A 25,078-nucleotide genomic window follows, 5' to 3' on the forward strand; every position below is an offset into this window, starting at 1 on the left:
GTGGACAATATATTGACAACTGGTGATCTAAGTGAAGAACATACAGGTGTATATTGTTCTATTCTTACAATCTTTCTGCATTCTGAAGTTTTTCAAAATAAAAACTTGGGGGAAATACCAAGGAAGTTTAGACTTGTACAGACAAATAAGGGCTTCCTAGCCTGTGAGAATGATACTGTTTTCACATGCCATATTTTATCTTCAGTAAGAGGTTACTGTTCTTTGCTATGGCAAAATACAGACCACCACTTATTATATAATAAAATTCCACCTTTTTCCAGCATTAATACAGGGTATGTGAAGTCTACCAATTGTGACAGCACAGGAAATTACTGTCTAAATGAACTGTGTGTTACATGCACATTTCACTAAGGGGTAAGGCAGTTTCTTATAAGGAACCATATGGTAATCATCAATATGCCATTCGCCTCCTATTACTTGACTTTGAGGAACCGTTTTGTAAAGATTATCTGGTGTCTAATTAAAAAGAAAGAAATTAGACTCGGGTTTAAGATGCCTCTGGTATGTTCTGAAATTATTTTGAAAGCTTATTTAAAAGGACTTCAAACTTGAGATTTTTTCATTCATGTATTTATTCCACAATTAAAATAAATCATAATTTAAAGCCATAACATTTTTAAAAGGTAAAGGAGAATTTGTGTCACAGCTGTATTAATAAAACAGACATTGGTCTAAAGTGCAACACTAAACAGGTGTTCTCTGTTCCCATGGTGGAATAAATACATAACAATTACACATAAAATTTCACTAAAGATCTGAGATGACGCAAATAACCCTTCGAAACAAACTGCCCAATGAACAGAGGCAGACTGCAAATAATTTCTATTAACATTTTACTGCAGGATGGAAAAATCCCCAAGGTGACTACTAACTCAAAATCTCTCATCTCATGTGCCTGGCCTTAGCTTGTTTTCCTTCCTCAGTCACATCCAAATCCAAAAAGGCTTCTCCATCCCAAGCTCAAAACTCCACCGTAAGTCCCCAAGGACCTCAGCACAGACTGCCAGAATGGGCCTGTGTGCAACCTTCATTCAGAACCTCCAGGGAAATCAGAATCCCAAATGCAGAGAGCAGCAGCATTTCTTTAAACAATAGTTTTAACTGTCAGATGAGCTCTGCCAGGCCATGTGCATTTCATAACAAACCAAAATACTGTCTTAATTTCTGTTTTTCTTGAAGAATGTTAAGTAGGCCATTCAAGTAAAAAAAAAAAAAAAAAAAAAATTTTACAGAAATAATGAAAAATGAAAATTCAAAGGATTTATGCTAAAAAGCAAACCAGTCCTCTGCAGCCTAACTCATTTGTTTCTGGGCTGTGATGCCATGTAGAGGGCGATCAGGCAGTAGATGGTCCCTCCCACAGTCAGCGCCATGGTTGTCCGGTAAAGCATTTGGTCAGGCAAGCCTCGTTTCAGGTGGATGGGCACACCGTCGGATTTCTTGAAAGAAAGAATTATCAAGGATATGGCTGATAAGAAAAAGATTTTAGAATTTAGGCTAATATAGAACAAATGCCTCTACTTTATAACTAATCCATCAACCCACTGCAGTGGAAAAAGCCCAAATCTACTAGAATGCTAACTGAAATACTGGTATATTTCTTACTAATGTAGCTAAAGTTTGTAAGTCCAAAGTCATTCTCCAAAATGCAGCCTCAGGAACATGTGTGCAACAAATTCCAAATTTCTAAGGAATTTATCATATATTGCTTAATTACAAAAGGAGCACTGGTGAATTTTTTTTAAAGGCAAAGGTAATCAGCAGCTAATCAAAGACCTGTAGGCACAAGAAATTCTCTACATTTAGTCTGACTTCTGATCATTAGTGGATAAAGTCTAAGCACACCAGGTCAGTTAACAGGTTCATGTCCATTTTGTACTCAACTACCTTCTTTCTATTAAGCTGCTAAACCCCTATTTAATAATGAGACTCCATAAAATGTTTAATCCATTATCTTGCACAGTCTCCAAAATCCCTCCCCACGGCAACTCAAGACCCCAAATGCCCACTCAAGTCTGAGTTTTCAGATTAAAAGAGATTAAATTGATCCAAAGTCCCCAAGCTGGTCCTAAATCTGGACATATTTTTGAGGAGGGGGAAGCTATCTTCCAGCAACAGCAGTAACAGCTATTGCCACTCCCACGATACCTGAGATATAGTCGAGTCACTGACCTCTCAATTATCTGTAGGTAGATTAACATTAATAATATTTTTAAGTCCAATCCTAGCTTCTCTGCTAATCAGCAAACCCAACAGAGCCTCCTCCACTTCTAGCCAACAGTTCAGTGAATTTTAATATGAAGCAAGCAAAAAACAACTAGAAGAAAACTTATTGCCAAAAGTCACCTCATGTGTCACAAAGCCTAATATATACTGGATTATTCACAGTGTTATTATATATTATATATGCTATTGCTTCCTCCATCCAATGGATGATCAACAGCTACATATGCAATTTAAAAATCTGCATAACCTTAAATACTGATGAGGAAATTAATCACCCTCTCTTCTTTTATCAGTTTCTACCTACATGAAGTTCTACCAGTTTATGGCTTAAACTAAAATCAAGAGAATTCTATTTAAGGAAAAACAGGGAAGTGAGTAGCAAACTAGATTAAGACTCCGTTTTGTAGGGGTTTTTAGGTCTATTTACTTCACAGCCTTCACTGTTCTAGTGTCTTCTCTCACCTGGAAAAACTTCTGCAGCTCTGGAACTTTATTTTTCCCAGCATACTCATATGCAGTAGAATTGGAACTCAGTTTAGTTGGTGTGGCAAATATGATAGGCGGTGCTTCTGTGGAAACCACAGGCCTTAATCCCTGCAGGAAAAAAGGAAAAGGTCAAGTTGAAAGTATGTCTGGGCATGTGAACAAGCCTTTCCAGGAGAAGGCTGTCTGCAAGAGTGGAGGCAGTGATTCCACCACACAAGAGAGAAGGCAAGTCCCCAACTCTGCATTACAAAGCATTTAGGTTTAAAGTCCCTAAACTTCCAACAAAACACCCTAGCGCCCATTCCCAGAGCAAACACAGTCAAGAACTCTCTTGCCTGTTAAGGTGGGGGAGGGGGAGAAGCAAACCACAACAAAGGCCCAATCTAAGCTTCCAGATAAACCCACTGTGTCTATCTTCTCATCAAACCAGTAAAACATTTATCATCTATATGAACTTTGGGTTAAATTTCAAAAGAAACCTGGCTGTGCCTTTTCTCCTCTGGGTGAGTAGGTGTACCAACATGGAATCTCGAACCCTGAAGAGGACTTCAGAAACTTTCCAGACACATTGTAAAGAAATACCTCAATCTGGAAGAGCCTGTAATGGGAAGAGAGCTGTCTTTCAGGACCAGAAAACAAAACAATTACAGCAGAGCAACTGAACTTTCTGGCATTAATGGACCAGAAAACAAAACAATTACAGCAGAGCAACTGAACTTTCTGACATTAATAAACCTGTAAGTTAAAAAACATATATTGTAAAAATAAAAAAGGAAAACTCAGTGTTCTCATTGTGACGTGTGTACGACAATACACATGTACTACATACACAGAGTGTCTACCACTGAAAGGACTGCGTGCAGTAGCATGTGCCTAAAGCAGTGTCTGGTACACAGCAGGCATTCAATAAACATAAGCTGAATGAGATTCGGGGGCTCAGCAGCCGCCTCAGCCACATGTGATAGAGAAAGGAAGGACAAACACACAGCCTTAAAAAGAACCTAATGGGGGAGAAAAATGGAGTGCTGATACATGCTACAATATGGATAAACCTTAAAAACAGTACGCTGAGTAGAAGCAGTCAGTCACAAAAGACCACAAATATATGAAAGTCCAGAATAGGGATATTTACAGAGACAGAAAGTAAATTAGTGGTTGCTTAGGGATGGGGGGGGGGGCAGGGGAGTGTTAAGGAAGAGGAAGGTGATAGCTGAAAGGTATAGCTTTCTTTCTGAGGTGATAAAAAATGCTCTAAAATTAACATGGTAATGGTTGCACATTATCTGTGAATACACTAAAAACCATTTAATTGTACATTTTAAATGAGTAAATGTATGGTATGTGAATTACATCTCAACAAAGCTAGCTGTTTAAAAAAAAAAAAAGAACCTAAAGGGAACTCTGGGTTTCTATCTGATGGAGTAAACCTACAGTGGCAGATAGATAAATGATTCTCCAAAATAACCTACAGATCACACTAAGGAACTTAGAGTTACAAATCAATAAAATCACATCCTTTTATATTAAATTCTAACTCAGAAAAATAAAATCTGAAAGTTAGGAAGCAAAGTTCAAGCTCAGCCTCTTCTATTTTTACAGATGAAAAAGGAAATCCTTTGCTCAAATTAATAAGAGTTGTCAGATTGTACTTGATCTCTTCAAAAATATCTAACTTTACCTATAATTGACAAGAGACCTATTCTAAAGATCACATATTGAAAGACCTCAATGTTACTCCCACCAGGCAGGCACTGGGATCAACAGAGCAACAAAAAGGCATTAAAGTAATTTTGGCTTCTATTTCTTCTGACACAGTCCCATAAATGGGAATGAATCACAGCCTTTTTTTCTGTTCTTTCACTCATTCAACATATTTTACTGAGTACTTACTCTATACTGAAAATACATAATGAATAAGACACATTCAATCTCTGCCATTATGGATATCAGTGTTATGGAATAATAGCAGCTAATATCTACCAAGCTCTTTTTATGTGACCAGCATCATGTTAAGCATTTCATACGCATCATTACAGCAATCCTAGGGAGATGTTACCTTTCCCTTTTTTTACAGAGGAGAAAACTGGATCAGAGAGGGTGACTTGCCTGAGACCCCATAACAAAAAGAGCCAAGTGTGGGAACTCAAGCCTCTCTCAAGTCCAGAACCCTGGCATTTAAGTACCTACCTGCCCCTGCTACCTCCCGTCAACTACTGCTCAAAAACAACAATCCATTTGAAGAGAAAGTCTGCTTAGTAAGCTGTTAGTCTACATTTGGAATATAACACACTCAGAGACTTAGGAGTCAGAGACAGAACAGGGGCTCCAACTACTGAGATAACAAGGCTATAAAAAAGTCCTCTCTTTAAACTGGAGAATTTTAGACACTCCCTTATCATTCTGTGAGCTCTTTGTTATTTTCTCCTTATGATCATTTCCCCTTGAATGCAAAAATTTAAAAACCCTTCCTACCAAGCAACTCCAAAACTGGTTTGAAATTAAATTCATGTTTTGACAGGACTAACGTGAGAGCATTTTTAGATGGGATTATACCTAGTTGCTTTGTATTTGTTTACCTGTCAAGTGATTCAAAACTATAGCATAGTTTTTGAACAAGATCATCTCAAAACAGGAGTTATCAACCATCTTAACAGTTTAAAATAATTCCATATTTCCATTTATAATACTGTAAAAGTTTAGAATATCGAATTTTAAAGTTACCTATAATCCCATTATCTTATCCCATCAATTATTATGAATTGTATATTCTCCTCCAATCTTTTCATAGGCATATTTTAATCTTTATAGTCACAGGGCAATACCCCACATTCTACTTTTTTCACTTATAATAAACATTTTTTTTCAGGTTCCTACACAATCTTCATAACTAAATCTACTCTTCACATCAACCCCATAAATTAAGTATTACCAGCCCATGTTACAGATGATTAAAACAAAGCTCAGAAATGTCATAAGTGTGCTCTCTTCAGCAGCACATATACTAAAACTGGAACGATACAGAGATTAGCATGGCCCCTGCACAAGGATGACACGCAAATTCGTGAAGCGTTCCATATTTTTAAACAACTACCGTATGCTAACACATATATATGGAATCTAAAAAAAAAAAAAAAAAAGGTTCTGATGAACCTAGGGGCAGGACAGGAATAAAGACGCAGACATAGAGAATGGACTTGAGGACACGGGGAGGGGGAAGGGTAAGCTGGGACGAAGTAAGAGAGTAGCACTGATATATATACACTACCAAATGTAAAACAGATAGCTAGTGGGAAGCAGACGCATCGCACGGGGAGATCAGATCAGTGCTGTGTGACCACCTAGAGGGGTGGGATAGGGAGGGTGGGAGGAAGACGCAAGAGGGAGGGGATATGGGGATATATGTATACATATAGCTGATTCACTTTGTTATAAAGCAGAAACTAACCCACCATTGTAAAGCAATTATACTTACGACAGTAAAGATGTTAAAAAAAGGTAAAGCAGTAAAGATGTTAAAAAAAAAAGTCACAAGTAAGATGGGATTCAAACCCACACATGTTTATTACACCACACCATCAGTAATCAGCTGTCTCAGTCCCACAGGTAAAAAGAATCCAAATGGTGCTAAGGTACTTCACCCTACCCATCATTAAACCTCCTAACAATATAAGAGCAGTCAAGGTTTCCAGTGTTTCAAGGCAGCTAGATAAGACTAGCACTAGTGTTCTCAAGAGTAGACCAGGAAGCTATATTTACAGGAAGGGATCTAGAGCAAATCCCTTCGCCTAGGCCTCTTCCAGGGCTACGGCTGCCCCAACCTAGAAGAATTATGAGCCTCAAATATGCCCCTCCTCATCTCAATAAATGATAACGCCATCTTTCCAGGTACTTGGGCCAAAAACCTTGAAATTGTTCTTAATACCTCTCACTCACACATTTGAAAATCCTTTTGGCTCTACCTTCAAACTATATTTAGAATCTGACCACTTCTCACCTATCTTCACCAATCCACATTCTGGTCCAAACTCCTGGATTTTTAAAACAGCCTCCTAACTGGTCATCCTGATTTTATTCCATCCTTGCTGCCCTACAGTCTACTCTTAATGCAGCAACCAGTAATTGTGTTAAAACAGAGGATGTCGGGAACTTCCCTGGTGGTGCAGTGGTTAAGAATCCGCCTGCCAATGCAGGGGAGACGGGTTCTAACCCTGGTCCGGGAAGATCCCACATGCCGCGGAGCAACTAAGCCCATGCGCCACAACTACTGAGCCTGTGTGCCACAACTACTGAAGCCCGCACACCCTAGAGCCCGTACTCCGCAACAAAAGAAGCCACCACAATGAGAAGCTCGCGCACCGCATCGAAGAGTTGCCCCCGCTCGCCACAACTAGAGAAAGCCCACGCGCAGCAACGAAGATCCAACGCAGCCATACATACATACATAAATTTAAAAAAAAAAAAAACAAAACAGAGGATGTCACTACTCAGCTCAAACCCTCCTAAAGGCCTCCTATCCCCCTGAGCAAAACTCGATGTACTTAAATGGCTTTCAGAACCCTATGAGATGCACCCCTCACCGCCCCCGCCCTTTACATCATCCTCTTTCTCTGTCCCAGTCTACTGGACTAGCCCCTTAAAACTCCCAAGCACCAGGCATGTTCCCTCTGTCTAGAATGCTCTTCTCCAGGTATCTACATGGCTTGCACCCTCACCTCATGTCGCCTTCTCAGTGAGACATCCCCTTACCACCTTTTTTAAAACTGCATGTCCTCCTCCATACTGCTAACCACCTCTTCCCCCGCCTTCCCTGCCTTATTTTTCTCCATAGCACCTATGACTATCTAACATACCATATTCAGCTTTGTATACTGCATCTCTCCCTACTGCAATGGAAGCTCCATGAGGTCAGGATTTAGACACATTTTTTTTTTTAAAGTGCTTTTTTGTTGTTGTTATCACAGTTTATTCTTTTTTTTTTTTTAATTAATTAATTAATTTATTTATGGCTGCGTTGGGTCCTCGCTTCTGCGCGAGGGCTTCCTCCAGTTGCGGCAAGCGGGGGCCACTCTTCATCGCGGTGCGCGGGCCTCTCACTATCGCAGCCTCTCCTGTTGCGGAGCACAGGCTCCAGACGCGCAGGCTCAGTAATTGTGGCTCACGGGCGTAGTTGCTCCGCGGCATGTGGGATCTTCCCAGACCAGGGCTCGAACCCGTCTGCCCTGCATTGGCAGGCGGATTCTCAACCACTGCGCCACCAGGGAAGCCCTAGACACATTTTGTTCACTGTTCTTATTTCCCAAGACTTAGAAAAGCAACTGGCACAGAGCACATTTAGTAAATATTTGTTGAATGTGTAAATAAGCTAAGGAAGTCTACAGCTTCACCAGTGTAGACTTGAATATTTCAGAACCAAAGCCATGAAAATTAGCACTTGATGGCAGAGCCTCCCACACAGCCCACAGCAACGTGAAAACTGAAAGTTGTTCTTAAAATAAGTGGACTGTAGACCACGTGGAAATCACAGGTCTTGCTGAGTATCAAATCTCTTAGCTGTTTACACAATCACTACCTCTACAATTGATTAAGAGACATTCAACTGTTTTACCACGTTTAGTAACTGAGTTCTTCATAGTCTACTTTAGCTGCTCCAAATTTTAAGAGAGAAAAGTAAACATGATTTTTTTTAACCTCAAAATTGACTGGCCCAAAGTTTCCCCTTTCCTTCTACCTTTTAACTTTGGGGAGGAGGAAGAAGTGTGGAGAAATAAGAAAATTATCCCAAAAATGTTTTAATTTTTAAATGATAGAAACTTACGAGCTCTTCCGTTCTGATTCAGGACTACAAACAAGTTTCAATCCACAGTGATCAAGTCCTTCATTTCCAATTGCCAGCTAGGTACCACCACCTCCATGTTTCCCTGACATTTCACACTCAGTGCATGCAAAATTCACCCAGTTTCTCACAAGCCTACTCAGGAGCTCCCTGTTTCTGGGGAAAGCACCACCATCCTCCCATTACCCAGTCATCTTGGAGTCCTCCTTCCTCATTTCCAAAATCTCCTCCACCCTCCTCCACCGGGCGCTAAGTACTCATCTCCAGCCTCTGACTCTTTCTCCATTCTTACTGAGAAGACCCTGAACTCTTTTATGGGTATAACAGGCATCCCTGGCACTGGTCTCTCCCAGTCAGATTATCTTTTCAAAGCATAGCTCTGGTTATGATACGTACTCCTCCATCATAAACCTTTCATGAAACTAAAGGGAAGAGGCCATACCCTTGTTTCAACCTCTGGACAAGACTCTACCACAACTTTCAGCATCAAGTTGCTTTGTACATTCCTATTCATTTCTCACAAAATTAAGTCCTACCATCCTAGGCCCTTCATGATCTACCTCCATCCACCACAGCCAAACTTACCTACTCAATGATTCCCCTGCAGCCCCCCTCTCCTCCTTCAGTCTTGCAGTTCCCTTAATCTAGAATATCCTGCCATCTTAACTAGGAGAGGAACTGCTGGATCATACGATAAAATTATGTTTCACTTTTTTAGAAAATGCCAAACTGTTTTCCAAAGAGGCTGTACCATTTTACATTCCCCCCACAATGTAGTAGGGTTCCAGTTTCTCCACATTCTCACCAACACCTGTTGTCTTTTTTATTTTAGCAGGTGTGAAGTGGTATCTCCTTGTGGTTTTGATTAGTATTTCCCTAATGACTTATGATGTCAAACATCTTTTCATATGCTTATTGGCCTCAATTTATTTTTGACAAAGGACACAGAAAGGTAAGCAAAATGCTCTTCACTCAACCACTGGAAAATACCCTCCCGACAATTACTTGCCATCAGATTGATTTATAAATCTCTACCTGTACTATTGTTAGCGAACTAGTTTTTCCATACAAGGTTACTCAATGCATGTTAGATTATTCACTTTACATAATACTGAAAGTTACAAACACCTACATTTTACAGTGTGCTAACATTTTAAATGTTTCCAAGAAAGGAAAAACTGAAGTACTCCTGATTACCAAAGTCAGAACCCTTGGTTTGGGGATACCTGTCACAATCACTCTGAAATCTGCAATTCATATAAAGCCTACAATATTCATATAAAGCCTACATAATATCACTTCTTTCAACATAACTTAAGAAATCCTTAAGTAATTAAGAAGTCCAAATTCTCAAGAGAAACACAATTCAAGTGGAGCTAGAAATCTTTAATCCCTCTCTGTACCAAATGCATCTTGGGGTAATATCTGCTCTAAGTGCCAATTTATTTCAAGATGTGTCAGTTTTAGTTTAAAATTTCACTTTTTCTTACTAGATAACAAAATCTAGATTATTTTAAAACTCTATTAAAAGAAATTCTACAACCACCAATGGAATAGATCAATTGTGATATATTCATACAATGAAATCCTATACTGCAATAAAAGGAACCAACTACTAATACACATAACATGAATGAACCTCAAAAATATTGAGAAATAGAAGGCTTATACAAAACAGTACTGTGTGGTTCCATTTATATGAAATTCAAAAACAGGCAAAACTATCTATTTATAGTGATAAAAATAAGAATAGGAAGATGGACATGGATTGACAGGGCAATAGTAAAAAGGAACTTCCTAGGAGTGATGTAATGTTGTATATGTTAATAAGGGGGTGGGTTACACAATGTGTTTGTCAAAAATGTGCTGAAGAAGGGGCTTCCCTGGTGGCGCAGTGGTTGAGAATCTGCCTGCCAATGCAGGGGACACGGGTTCGAGCCCTGGTCTGGGAAGATCCCACATGCCGCGGAGCAACTAGGCCCGTGAGCCACAATTTACTGAGCCTGCGCGTCTGGAGCCTGTGCTCGGCAACACGAGAGGCCGCGATAGTGAGAGGCCCGCGCACCGCGATGAAGAGTGGCCCCCACTTGCCACAACTAGAGAAAGCCCTCGCACAGAAACGAAGACCCAACACAGCCAAAAATAAATAAATAAAAATAAATAAATAAATAATTAAAAAAAAAAAAAAATGTGCTGAAGAGCTTCCCTGGTGGCGCAGTGGTTGAGACTCTGCCTGCCAATGCAGGGGACACGGGTTCGTGCCCTGATCTGGGAGGATCCCACATGCTGCAGAGCAACTAGGCCCGTGAGCCACAATTACTGAGCCTGCGCGTCTGAAGCCTGTGCTCCGCAACAAGAGAGGCCGCGACAGTGAGAGGCCCCTGCTCGCCGCAACTAGAGAAAGCCCTCGCACAGAAACGAAGACCCAACACAGCCAAAAATTTTTAAAAATAAATAAATAAATTTAAAAATAAAAAATGTGCTGAAAAATACACATCTTTATATTATAAGAATATTTGCTTATTTATAGAAACAAATATAATAGAAATAGCTATTTCTTATAATCTGTAAGATAAGTCACTGTTGTCAATTCCTTCTTTAGACCTCACTACCAATTTGGTTTCAATGACACCATGCTGCTTTCCCTTCTAATCCTGGATTGTTCTTATGATAAATTTTCCTCCTCCACTCTCCCTTCCTGTTTCTGTAATCTAATCGTTAACTCCATCTTTCTTCCCCATGTGCTCCCTGGATGATCTCCCCCACCACAGCTTCTACTACCACCTACGGGCTGAAGACACCTAGATCTATTAAACTCCATATTCATAAATCCAGCTGCAATCAGACATGACATCTCATCGCGAACTCAATATTTATAAACCTGGACCCTTCCTCCCCAACCCCACACCCCCAAAAAACTTGCTCTTTTTCTTGCCCTCCCTATCCTAGTTAACAGCACATCTAATCTTAGATTGAAATCATTCTTAAGCATCCTTCCCCTTGAGCAAGTTGCGGTGTTCCACAGAAGAAAGAGGAGGTAACAACAATGGAGCATTCTATACACCCCACCTGGGGCCCTTACTGTTCCAGTACAGTTTTCCAACTGCATATCTCATCAACCCTTCCCTACCTACCCTGAGGATTGACAATGAAAATGATGGTATCTCAGACTTAGCTTCTCGAGAATAGCTACCACTTATCCAGTAACAGCCACCTGTCAACGATCGCCAGTCACATGACACACACCTCTTTTAATCTGTACTCCACCTGCCCTAAAGGAAACTGAGCTCACAATGAATTAACTTGGTCAAGGTCATAAAATTAAAGCACCGAAACCAGGATTTGAGCCCAAATTGAGAGTCTGGGACTCTAAAGTTTTTCATCTCTACACTACAAGCTGGAGACTGATACTCCAAATTGGCAAAATCTGAGTGAAGTCGCAATACTTTTCAGACCACTCAAGAGCAACCATCAACCATTTTACAGCTGGAAAAATGTCAGCTCTTTGCACGTTAACTGCGAAGACTCACCCAAACATTTGAATTAACTCTTTAAGTCTCCTAATTCTGATCACACAGCCCCTTCTGCCCCTATGGCTTCCGCTGGTACCGTCACCCCAGCTCCCAAATCTGGTGCTTGGATGAGGCTGTCTTTTGGGCTGCGGCAGGAGCATGACAATGGAGCACTGAGGAGACTGAAAGCTAGACCTCCTTAAAAAAAGGACTGGGCCAAACTTCGGACTCGGTCGGGTCACATTCTGGGACCCGCCGACCCCACGAGCCACAAGCAACGACCTCGGGGGTCACCTTGACCGCTGCTGAGTGCCAGGCCCAACTTCCACACCAGGCCAGCCTCGCCGGGGAGCAGCTACAGAATTAGGAGCCTCCATTGCCACGGCAAGTGCGTGACAAGAGGTGAGGGACCAACTAAACCGAAGCTCGAGCAGAAGCCTCGCCTGGCTCCGGCGCTGAGACTGCCAGGCGCAGACTCGGGCCGCCACTTCTCCTGTCCGAACCGGCGCGGCGCTACCCGTACCTGAGGGCTATAGGCGTCGGAAGCCCACGCTCCCGTCAGTTTCTGCGTGAAGCTACTAAACTTATAATACATGCTGCCCGGTGTCTACTTCCTGCAGCCACTGCCCGCGCGACCTCCACAGAGAAGGACCCCGCCTTCCCGGGTGTCTGCCGAAGGCACAGCCCAAGGACCCTGCGCCAAAAGGCGGGCTGCCCGGGGATCGCCTAATTTAAAACGTGCCCTCTTAAGCCACATAAGGGAATGAGAAGCCAGGTTCTCCGGGCCAAAAAGGCAAAACAAGTTCTGGGGCAGCGCGGAAAGCCGCTGTAGCGCGGTGTGTAGGGAATAAGAGGCTTCCTCTTTCCGTCACGTTTAGATTCGGGCAGTACCAAGACGCCCTAAGAATTGCGCAAGCGCCCCGCCGATCATGCGGGAGGCTGAGGGACTTGCCGGGGTTGAGGGGGCGGGCTCGGGGCGGGGCCTAGGGCGGGAGGGGAGGGGAGGGGCTGGGCGGGGTGAGTACGCTCCTTCCCTCCCAGAGATCCCGTGCTGCGAGGCCGCCAGCTGGTAGTTGTCTTGAAGGCGTCTCTCCGTTTCCTAAACTTAACTCCTCCCAAACCTAGGTCACCTCGTGAAGCGTCCCGCTCTCGCTCAGTGGGCTCAGGTGTATGGATCCGTCCGCCAGGCTTCTCTGGCAATCTAGGAGTGGGGGGAGCAAATAAGAAAAATTGGAAACACCTGCTGCAAGCTGTTTGGTACTGAGGGCTGTTAGGATTTTCACCCCAGTAATATATAAAGATAGCCTCCTGGGCTTTTTGTAGAGGAAATACATCGTGCCCTTTGAACTTCAGGCACCGGAACATAAATTTTGCACAGTTCTCAGAACTGATTTTTACTCTTACCTGAGCTTTGTGGGAACTGATTGCCCATCCTTTTCCTGGTCTCTGCCCTTCGAGATAGATGAGGTGGGGAGTGGAGGGGAGGTGGACTAGAAATACTTGAAAAATCTGGACGTTGAGCCTGAAAGATCAGGACTCCCACTTTCAGTTATGGTACTATCCACTTCAGTTCAATTTTAAAATGTTTTTTGAATCTCCACTATGTGCAAGGTACTGTGTAAAAGGAGTATACTAGTTTCCTACCTCCTGGAATGGAGCAAAGCTTTTTTTGGCTTTATCATCTAACCAGAGGTTTTCATAAGCATATTACAGGTGCATTTATAGTTCATTATTTTTAAAAAAATTTTTTAGAAAGAAAGCACTGCCTCTTTTTTTTTTTTTTTTAAGATTTATTATTTATTCATTTATTTTAGGCTGCGTCGGGTCTTAGTTGCGGCACCTAGGATCTTTTTTCGTTGCAATGCTCGGGCTCTTCCTTGTGGTGCATGGGCTTCTCTCTAGTTGTGGCGTGTGGGTTTTCTCTTCTCTAGTTGTGCCATGTGGGTTTTCTCTTCTCTAGTTGTGGTGCGCGGGCTTTAGTTGCCCGTCGGCATGTGGGATCTTAGTTCCCTGACCAGGGATTGGACCTGTGTCCCCTGCATTGTAAGGCAGATCCTTTACCGTTGGACCACCAGGGAAGTCCCTGTAGTGCATTTATGAAAGCATGTGGCAAACAGATGGGTGATTCTAACCTGTACGTAGCATTTTACATAAATTCATTTAATCTTTACAACAATCCTGTGAGATAGGCGCTGTTATCATCTCCATCTTACTGTACAGGAAAATGAGGCCCAGAAAAGTTAAGTAGCTTGCCCAGGTCAGCTATTAGTGAGTGGCAGAGCCAGTCACCTGGCTCAAGAGTCTATACTCTGAAGCACTACATAATGGATAAGTAGATATAACTCCACTCGGAGGATGGAGGCTGAGTACTCCAGAGTTAGGGTGTACACCAGCATCCTGGCTTTGACAGGTGTAAGCCCGAGAGCGCCAAGTGTTCAGCACTGCCAAGACTCAAGAGCAAAGGTTTTAGCATATTCATGTGATCAACCAATTCAAGGTCGCTACTTTTACAAAGCAGCACTGTGATATAATGGAAAGAACCTTTGATTTGGGTTTGAGTCGCAATTTCTTCAAGGCTGAGTGATTTGTAGCTAGTTACTTACATTTTCTGGGCCTCGCTTTCTCTTCTGTAAAGTAGGAATTGTCATCATCGGACTATCTTCTCTCCCTAGTGTTCTGAGAATCAACAGTTCGGTAGGTTATGAAGCTTACACAAACGTTACATTGCTGATCTTACTTTTGAGTCATTTTACTTTTCCATGGTTCTTGGCTACATATAAGAATCTCAGTTAATTTTTCTTTGTTACTCTAATTTAATTAATTAATTAAATGCTGGAGTCATACCACGAAAGGAGAATGAGCTTGTTAGCAGATATTGGGTGGAAAGAAAGGTCTTTCACAGAGTTTAGACTGAAAAGAGAAATCAAATGGTTTAGGACAGCTCCCTATCTCCATCCCACTGTCTTCTAGACATATTTTGGAAGAAAAAGGTAGAGAACATTCCCCAACTTTTAGCAGCACTAAGGTGTACCAGCTTCTTGAAGTATAAAGGTGCCTGTCAACACTGGTTATTTTCTTAAAGTTCCTGCCAACTGATTTTAGATTCTGCAAGACATAAATTAAGAATCCTGAAAATGTTACAACAGCCGGGCTGTTCAGTGGGAGATAAAATGTCAGTAGCAGAGTGTGGGTTGGGATGTCACATGGAGTGGCTGATCATAGGAAGATTTTGTCTCATCTCCCAAATAAAACACAGCACACTCTTGACAGCACTGAAGCACCCTATTCTCATTCTTATTTGCATAATCCCACCCAACATCAAAGCATGATCTTTCTTTAGATCATGATCCCTTCAGGTTGTTTCCTAGATCCTGTTCTGAGGGGAAGTGACCACAATTCCTAGTGCAGAGAAGCTTGTTAATCGCCAAGTGATTTGAGTAAGTGCAAATGCCAGTCTGGCTCCGAGTGAGTCAGAATGCTGCTGGCTCTCCATTTGTGAGGGCTGTGCACTAATGGCCTCTGGCAGGTCGCTCTGTGAAAGCACTCGGGAATGGATGGAAGACCAATATAAATTTTAAATGGCTGTGCTGGATGTAGATAGGAATGACTCCTTGTGAAATAGTTCTTAATTTTTTTTAATTCTCCAATTTTCTCAGAATTGACTTCTAAAAATTTGACGCTAGTGAGTCTGGCAGAGTTAAAGTGTGCAAGCCCTCTAGTTGTTGAGGTCATTGTGGGCCCTTCTTACTGATTCCTTCAGTCCCTCCCTGTCTTCAGCCATCTATCACCTGGCTTTGGTGTCACCAGTTGGGAGCGGAAATGTGAATGATGAACATTTGTTCCAGGCTGATTTACCATGGGGAGGGCATCTCCTGGATATGGATGTCCAGAAGGTGCTGCTTTCCCCCACTTTACTGTTTCTTTGCTGCCAAATCTGCAAACTGTAGAAACTTTCTAACCTGGAGAAGCACGTTTGTGCATGTAGATTTTGCCCATTCTAAGGTAGTTTCCCTGGTGGAAAACAGACTATAATAGTGTCATGTTATAGTGTAGTGTTACCTTTTTTATTGTGGCTTGTGTCTGCCCTCTCTTTGGCAAAAAAAGAAGGTAGAGGGAAAGCACTTTCCTAACATTTAAAACTGCTAGTGATATCCCAAGGAAAACATCCCCAGTAAAATACTGGAAAACAAAACGGAAAGCTACATGCACTTTGTGATTCTCAGAACGATGACACCATTTGTGCCATTATTCAGTAATTTTCATGTGGCAGAATTAGAAATCATAGCTGTCATCTCTTAGTCTTTTTGTCAAGTAAAGCCCTATCTGGTGTGGAAATTTTAAGTTTGTCTTTGAAACCTGAAATCTAGATTATATCGATATGATTGAAAAACAATTAAACCATCGTTAAAGCATGGTGTTTTCATAGCAAAGGAGTTGAGGGTCTGAATGGTGCCTTTCTCACCCAAAGGTGGGGAATGGCAGCTGAGATTACAGTTGCCGGGACAGCTTTATTGCAGTTTGGGATGAACATATTGACATCAACTCCCTGCTCTGACCTTCTCATTGTTGGATATCAATATGGTGTGTGAGCTGCCTCACTTTTGCCTGCCTGATTTTCATTATGTGCAAGTCAAAAGCACATCCACCGAGATTATGGATTTAACTCAATTTTGACACATCACATTTCATTTCACTGGTTAAGAAAGGCTGAGGTATGACTCATAATTTATTTTAAATCATCTTAAATACACTTAATTATGCATAGAAAAAAGTTGAGATCCAGAACAAGATTCATGCAATTTTACTTGAACATCATCTATAAAAATATAGTAGATGTAATGTTGTCCCATACATAGAATGAAAGGATTAGCAGTGGCCTTGTCCAGTTTGGGGTCGGAGGGTTGTTCCTAATGACTGGAGATTCTCACTCTCTGCATCACAAGTGTCTTCAGTGTTGGAATATTTTACAGTGGGCATGTATGACTCTTGTAAGCCCATATACACACTGATAAATAATACAAAATCCCCAAAAGGCATAAAAATTAGAATTTTTAAATGTTTCCATGTACTTCTACCTTAAACTACCAATTCATTTAGAATATTCTTTAATCATCCCTTGTGTAGATGTGAGGAGCCTATTGAGTGACAGTCTCCAAGTATTAAGCCACAGGAAGTGTCACTCGAGGGCCATTCTGACCATTACAGTTAATACTCTGGTGGTTCTTCTCCACAAAGCTTTTGGAGAAAAGAATGAATGAGTGAATAAACAAATGAGAGTTAACACTGTAGTGGTTCTTCATAGGGCTGCTGGAGAAAAGAAGGGAAGGGAGGAAGGGAAGAAGGAGGGAAGGAAGGAAGGAAGGAAGGAAGGACATCATCTCCACACATTGCCATGAAAAATGAGCAACCATACCGGGCTGTTATTAACATGAGTGCCCTGATTACATGAAAATTGGTGATCAAGTAGAAGAGGAGATTAAGAACCATACACCCTGGTCTCAAGAAGGTGAATGTTGATGGATTATTTTCTTTTGAAATAGTAGAACTTTTTGTCTTCAGGAAAATGTGACTCTATCCAGTATCAAAACAAACATGGGGTGCAGATTTTTGATGATGGCCATTCTGACCAGTGTGAGGTGATACCTCATTGTGGTTTTGATTTGCGTTTCTCTAATGATTAGTGATGTTGAGCATCTTTTCATGCATTTGTAGGCCATCTGTATGTCTTCTTTGGAGAAATGTCTATTTAGGTCTTCCACCCATTTTTGGATTGGGTTGTTTGTTTTTGTGATATTGAGCTGCATGAGCTGCTTGTATATTTTGGAGATTAATCCTTTGTCAGTTGCTTCATTTGCAAATATTTTCTCCCATTCTGAGGGTTGTCTTTTCGTCTTGCTTATGGTTTCCTTTGCCATGCAAAATCTACAAACAATAAATGCTAGAGAGGGTGTGGCGAAAAGGGAACCCTCTTGCACTGTTGGTGGGAATGTAAATTGATACAGCCACTATGGAGAACAGTATGGGGGTTCCTTAAAAAACTAAAAATAGAACTACCATATGACCCAGCAATCCCACTGCTGAGCATATACCCTGAGAAAACCATAATTCAAAAAGATACATGTACCACAATGTTCATTGCAGCACTATTTACAATAGCCAGGGCATGGAAGCAACCTAAATGTCCATCAACAGATGATTGGATAAAGAAGATGTAGCACATGTATACAATGGAATATTACTCAGCCATAAAAAGGAACGAAATTGAGTTACTTGTAGTGAGGTGGATGGACCTAGAATCTGTCATACAGAGTGAAGTAAGTCAGAAAGAGAAGAACAAATACCGTATGCTAACGCATATATATGGAATTGAAAAAAGCGGTACTGATGAACCTAGTGGCAGGGCAGGAATAAAGACGCAGACATAGAGAATGGACTTGAGGGCATGGGAGGGGGAAGGGGAAGCTGGGAGGAAGGGAGAGAGTGGCACTGACATATATACACTACCAAGTGTAAAATGGATGGCTAGTGGGAAGCAGACGCATAGCACAGGGAGATCAGCTTGGTGCTTTGTGACCACCTAGAGGGGTGGGATAGGGAGGGTGGGCGAGAGGCTCAAGAAGGAGGGGATATGGGGATATATGTATACATATAGCTGATTCAATTTGTTGTACAGCAGAAACTAACACAACATTGTAAAATATTTATACTCCAATAAAGGTGTGGGGAAAAAAGAAAAACAAAAAACATGGTGTGCTCCATAGACACTGAAACCTATATATCCAGATCCCAGCCCTGCACTAGATTTGCAACCTTAGGCTAGTTCCTTAACCTCTCTTGGCCACAGAGCAAAAATTTCAAATTAACAGGGTGTATTCAAGGATTACATTAGATGATATGTGCTGAAAAAGTTAAAAAAAAAATATGTAAATATATGAAAGCCTATATGGGAAATAATATTGAGTAAAAATAATACAACTGGATCTGTAGTCACCAATACATGCCAAAAATAAATTTTGCGTGATATAAAGCATTAGAATTTTAAGTCTAGTGGGTTTTGTGTTTGGTAAAGTTACAGTACTTGGTTATAATAAAAACTGTAAGCTAAAAATCTTTCCATGTCCTCAGCCCCCATCCCCTTCTCTCTTTTGTTTTTCTCTCTTCCTTTCTCCTTTCCGCAAGAATAGCAAAGGCCATGGGACAACCAGACTAGAGCTGTCAGGTGGAACCCAGTATGAAAACAGCCCCCAAAGACATGAAATCTATCTTTAAAGTCTGAAGGCCAAAGAGAGGAGTCAGGTGTCCCACTAAAATATAGACAACCTTTCAGCATCGGCATTAAAATAAAAGATCACATCATTTTCAAATGCCAAATCCATTATTTTACTCGCCTCCCCTTCCACCACAGATTCTGAAATAGTGGAGATTTGGCATGAAACCCAAAGTCATAGCCCTAACTTAAGATCACCTTCTAAGGTGGCTGACGGGTACATGAGCTGTAACACCAGACCAGCCTAGGTTTGAATCCCAGCTCTTCCTACTGACAAGTTCTGTTACCTTGGGAAAGTTACTTCCCCACTCTGAGTCTCAGAGGTGAAATGAAGGTTCTAAATCACAGGATTATCAGTGCATTATGAGGTAGCAAAAGTACCAGCCTGTGTTCACTGCTACCTGGGTGCAGCTTGCCAGGTGATTCCAGAATTCCAGAATAACTTGGGGAAGAGGGCCAGGGAGGTCAGCCTGGGTCTTCTTCTAAGAAATGGACAGGCCTCTTACTATCACCTTGATAGTCTGGGAAGCAAGGCCACGAAAAAAAAGTAGGAGAAAGTTATAAATTTGAGGAAAGTGTCTAATGGAAAGCAAATCTTCCCCTTAAAAGAAAGGGGGCTGGAGAGAGTATGACATTCCCAAAACCCCAGCTGAGAAACTCAGAAAGCCCAAGTCAAGAGGCCCGGGCCCTGGGCCTGGAACTCCCAGCCACACCCCTGCCCTCCGAACCAGTAGAGGAATTTGCTAAAGCACCAATCTAAACAAACCAAAGACTTCCACCTGAAGTCTGGCTTTCTAACAGTAGGGCGAGCCAGAAGAAGACGTGATTGTTGGTGTGAAACTGTGTGATCTTCACGTCTCATTCAACCCCCAAACTTCAAGGCTATACTGTCCTCTTTCCTGACACCCATTCTTAGATCCCAACAGCCCACGGATGCAAACATAATAAAAGTAAAAATCGAATCAAGGTGTTTGTGTTTTCTCCCCCAAGCAGAAGCAAGCGCTCTGCAAACACACACAGCCTTGTTTCGGCGCAGATGTCAGGAATGTCGAGCCTGTAAATCTGCCCAGGCAGTTCTGTTCTTGAATCATTAAGAACAACCGAGTGGGTGGAATGAGAACATGAAATTGCTGTGTGCACTCATGTTTTGTTTATGGAGCAATCGTCTCTAGACGTGTTTTCTTTTTTTATGGAGAATCTTTTCTATGTTAGCCTTTGAATACCCCACGTTCCTTCCTCTCCCCAGCTCTCCCACACCCACTAAAAAGAAACATTGAGAGCACTACGAAAATCTCCACAAATTTAAAGAATAGGTTAAATAAAGCTTCTCTCTAAACCAATTCCATTTACTCAGTCAAAATAAATGATTTATGAATAACACATGTAACAACTGAATTTGAACATTGCGTATTATTTACCAAGCTCATAACAACTGCTCCCAAATCATAAAAATCACTTTCCCTTCTCCATCATTGTACAAGGAGGATCTTGTTAGCCCAGTAAATTGCAAGTCCTGTGATGCTAATTATCAGCAGGGTTTAATTGGTGGTTTATGCACCTACCACAGGATTCTTCACTTAACTTCACTGTGCCTCAGTTTATCTATAAAATGGGCATTATATCTAATTTGTGGAGCTTGCATGCCTAGAACATAGTGAGCACTTGCTATTAAACTATAGCAGTTACTGTTGTTACTGGGCAGACAGGATGGAGGAGGCTTTCGCCAGATCCTAGGAATCTTTTTCTCTGAGGCACCCCTCTGCCAACGTTGGCACAGAGCAGACACACAACAAAGGGCGCCTCTCAGACTTAGCATGGTGATAACAACCCCAGTCAGTGCCCCAGTCTTCCTGGACCCCCAGCAGTTTCTGTCCCTCTCTACACTGTCCTGCCCGGCGGCTCCCCCCTACTCCCCCACCCTCGAAGGGGTGTGTGCGTTTGTTGAACTCTGGTGCTGTGTTTACCTTCGGGGTGGGTCTCACTTTATTGTTTCTTCTCTTGTTGTTTTTGGCTTCTCGGCATTGTCCTTCCTGGTACCCGCCCCCAGCCACGCTCTCAGTGGCACGTCGCTGTAAGTTTCCCTTGTTTTTGGCAGCAGGCTTGCTGCTAGAGGCAGAGAATGGTGGCATCAGGTGCTTTAAAGGAGGGAGAGATTGCATTACATTTTCCCTCAGGAAAACGATCTTGGGTTTTAAAAAATGTTCCGTGGAACGGATCTAATAACTTAGTTCGGTAATAATTTCTCCTCTGCTGGCTCTAACTGCAAGGATTCTTTCAGAAACAATAGAGCATTACTGCTTTTCAATAGGCTAATGGGACTGAATTTTCAGAGGGCTTTCATCTAGAGGAGGGCTTTTCAGACTATCCACAACACCAACAGGTACAGGGAAGCCTCGCCAGCCTGGAAATGGGTAAAGGCAGGGCAGTAAGGCCAGGGCCAGTCCTGGAGAAAACCCAAGGAGCCCTCTGGGGTGCCATGGGCTCTCCAAATCCCTCTCTCCCTGAGGTTCCACAGAGGTACTTTGCCTTATGAGCTGAAAGCCTGTCCAGCCAACGTTCAGTCCCAGGACAACATCTTAGCCACAGGAATGCTAACCAGGCCAGTAGGCCTACTTCCTTCAAGCTCTGGAAATGCTGGAGGCTATCCGTCCCCAGCCGAGCCCACTCCAGAAGCTGATCAAATTAGAGAACTGAGAGCAGCGGCCACAGACTTTTCCAAGAGAGCTGTAATGCTGTCAGTCAACTAGCACTTAATTTCTGGTGGGTTGTAGAAGCGTCATTTATCCTGCAAGCTTCAAGGTGAACAGCCCAGTAGGATTCTAAGTTAAATGATGCAAAAACAGCTACTCTCGGTGATGATTTTCTGCTTCGGAATTAAAAACAAAGCAGAAAAGACCGAACATACTTTTATAGTGATTGCAAATATTGTAGTGAAGAAATCACTCTCTGTTAAATTCCCTTGGTGAAGCCACGTGTAACCTGTGTTGACAGCCACTGGAGGCCCACAGCTATATAGCAGCACCTCATGGGCACAAGTGGAGTTCTGCCCTTATGGCCTCAGGCCAAGTTTTCACCACTATGACATTGTCCAAACAATTACGGGATGGCCCCCCCGGGAAAATGGGTGGAGCCAGGCTGATTAGGATCTTGGGGGGCTCTGGGGGGCAGCTGGAGGTGGGACAGCAACAGTGGCCCTGACACAGTGAAGCCGTTGGCTGAGGGATGTCTGGATGCTGGTCTGAGACCACTGGACATTTATGTCCTTTCCTGGGCTTGCAGACCTAGGATTTAGAAAATCATGGAGAAGTTTTCATTTCTGAGAAGGGCCAAGTGAAAAAGAATTTCGTGTAGCCATGAGGCCAGAGCGCTGGGGTGGTGGGGTCTGCGTCTGTGGTGGGGTTTGGGGAGGAGGAGATTTAGGGGGACAAAAAGACAAAGTGTTTCACTGACTCGTTATTTAAATTACTTATAGGATACAAAAATGCTATTCAATAAATATTACCCCAAAAGGCACAGTTAACTCTGGTAATAGAGATAGATTAGCAGCCCAATAGAACATTCCGTGGTGACGGCAATGTTCTTCGTCTGGGCTGGCCAGATGTAGCTGCTGAGCACTTGAAAGGTGGCTAGTACAACTTCATTTGTAATTTTACGTCCTTTTAATTTTAATTTAGATAGACACCTACAGCTAGTGGCGATGGTGTTGGATAGCACAGGTTTAAGGGGTTCAGTGTGGGAAAGAGAAAGGAGACATAAGAACAACCTCGCTGTCAACTATATTTCAATTAAAAAAAGAAAACAACCTCCCCGTTTGTCCAAGTCCTGAAAGAAGGAAATCCAACTCATTTGCTAATAAATTCAGGCCACAGGAGTAAAAAATAATTTCAACTTGTACTGAAAGTGTGCTTTAATGCCTGTCTAAATGTTGAACCATAATAGCTTCTCTTTTTCACAGTTTCAGTGGGAAAAATACCATTATATGCTTCTGGAAAATAGAAGTGTCATTCTCAGCATGTGCCCACCATTAATATCTCCGTCTTCCAGCCCCGTAGAGCTTTGTCTCTGCAGGCTTCTAACGTCATGTTATGATTTTTACAGTCAGAAGCACAAACAAGTTCTATTGCTAATGACAGGTCAGGTTTCCCACCCTGATTTAGACAACCGCTCCATCCAAGAATTCACTGCCTTTCAACATTTCTGCTTGCGAAGTGACAACTTATTCCTCTGAGAAACGTTTCACACGTACTGATTGTTGTTCAGCAGCCAGCTCACGTCAGCGGCTCTGAGCGCTAGCCCTGGGCCTGGGCAAATCCCGAGAGGGGAAGTGGCCTCTTCCCACAGACAGCGGGCACCAGGGAAGGGGCAGGACACCTGCTGCCTACCCACAGCTCAAGCCCCCAGTGGTCCTTTTGGTGCCAGCCCTGAGCCCAGGCCTCCCCTTTTGCAAGGGACAAAGGTCAAGCATGAGTGAGATGGAAAAACGGCATCTCAAGCAAGGCACAGGCTGGGAAGCTTGGGGGAGGCGGGCGGGGGGGCGGTGTGTATTGGTTTGAGGCTCTTCTGGTTAAAAACAAACAACTGAAAGAACCAGTCAGCCAGCAGCTTGGAGCCGCGTGTCTGAGCCAGACAATAAGCTTTTAAAATTCCATGAAGTGCAAGCACCGCACAAGAACACTCTGATGTCAGAGTTCTGCCCTGGTCTTGTGAAAAGCACCAGGGCCCCTAAGTGGCAGGGGGGCCCCTCAGTGGCGGGGAAGAGTGGGGGATGTCCCAGCCAGCGCTCGGGTGGGAAGCGCACAGATACACCAGCCCAGGAGATGCAGCCCTGGAGAGGCAGCTCGGCCAGGCCTGCTTAATTGATACAGGCTCCTAATGAGCAGGAAAAACACCATTTGGGGCCATTTGCTGTGAAATGGACTGGGGTGTATGAGAAATCGGACTTGTAAGGGCAGAAAACACACACGTCGGCAGAAAATAATGTGTTGGAAAAGTTTTAAATTGAAGACGTGCTGTTCTGAGTGTGCAGAGGTGTTAATGCTTATGTAATCAATCATCTCATATTTGAAGATTGGGATTTTTTTCCCCTTTTAATTAATTAGCCAGTAGACTCATTATAGTACATTTTTCATGTCAAATAAGCAATGGGTTCTAAGAGAAGGGGAGGGGGGCACCGCAGGGGAAAAATAGTGGCAGCAGTAGTGATACAGTGTACTGTGAAAAGTTCAGGGAACCACCATCATCTCTGCCTGAAAATTCTGGGAACCCAGAACTGCTCCAAATGCATGGGATTTATCCAAGTCCCATGAATGCAAGACTCCACTGGTGCTCACTTTTTCATAACCTGCATTTAGCCCCTTACCAAGAGTTATGGCCTATTTGGATGATGGATTTGTCTTTTACTAGAAAGAGGGTATATCATGAAGGCTAACGATTGGGCTCTGCAGCCAACCACCCAGGGTTCCAGTTCTGACTGTACCTTCTTAGCTGGAGACTTTGCACAAGTCCCTTAGACCTCTTCGTGCCTCAGTTTCCTGCTCTGTACAATGAAGATAATAGTCGTACCTACCTCAGGTTTGTTGAGAGAAGAAAATAAAAGAATACATATAAACTGCTGACTTACGTACCTGGCACATACTGATGACTGAAAAGTGGTAGGTTTTATTACTAGAACAGTTGCGCTTCTTTGTGGAACAGACCACCCTTGACTTCCTCTTCACAAAGCTTTGTGTGTGG

General features: G+C 42.6%; 1 protein-coding gene and 1 non-coding gene across 2 annotated transcripts; one reads left to right on the top strand and one right to left on the bottom strand.

Annotated features, from left to right (window-relative positions):
- Window positions 1-589: 589 nt before the first annotated feature.
- COX7A2L (cytochrome c oxidase subunit 7A2 like) lies at window positions 590-12,747 on the bottom strand. Its single transcript, XM_068565049.1, has 3 exons — window positions 12,602-12,747; window positions 2,710-2,841; window positions 590-1,460 (listed from the first exon to the last, which is right to left on the bottom strand). The coding sequence occupies exons 1-3, from the start codon at window positions 12,671-12,673 to the stop codon at window positions 1,320-1,322; spliced, it is 345 nt and encodes a 114-aa protein (XP_068421150.1). The 5' UTR covers window positions 12,674-12,747; the 3' UTR covers window positions 590-1,319.
- LOC137778210 (U6 spliceosomal RNA) lies at window positions 5,711-5,814 on the top strand. Its single transcript, XR_011076789.1, has one exon. It is a non-coding gene; the product is annotated as a U6 spliceosomal RNA (small nuclear RNA).
- Window positions 12,748-25,078: the final 12,331 nt, after the last annotated feature.

Source organism: Eschrichtius robustus, chromosome 15 (genome assembly GCF_028021215.1).
Source record: "Eschrichtius robustus isolate mEscRob2 chromosome 15, mEscRob2.pri, whole genome shotgun sequence".
Lineage (NCBI taxonomy): Eukaryota > Metazoa > Chordata > Mammalia > Artiodactyla > Eschrichtiidae > Eschrichtius > Eschrichtius robustus.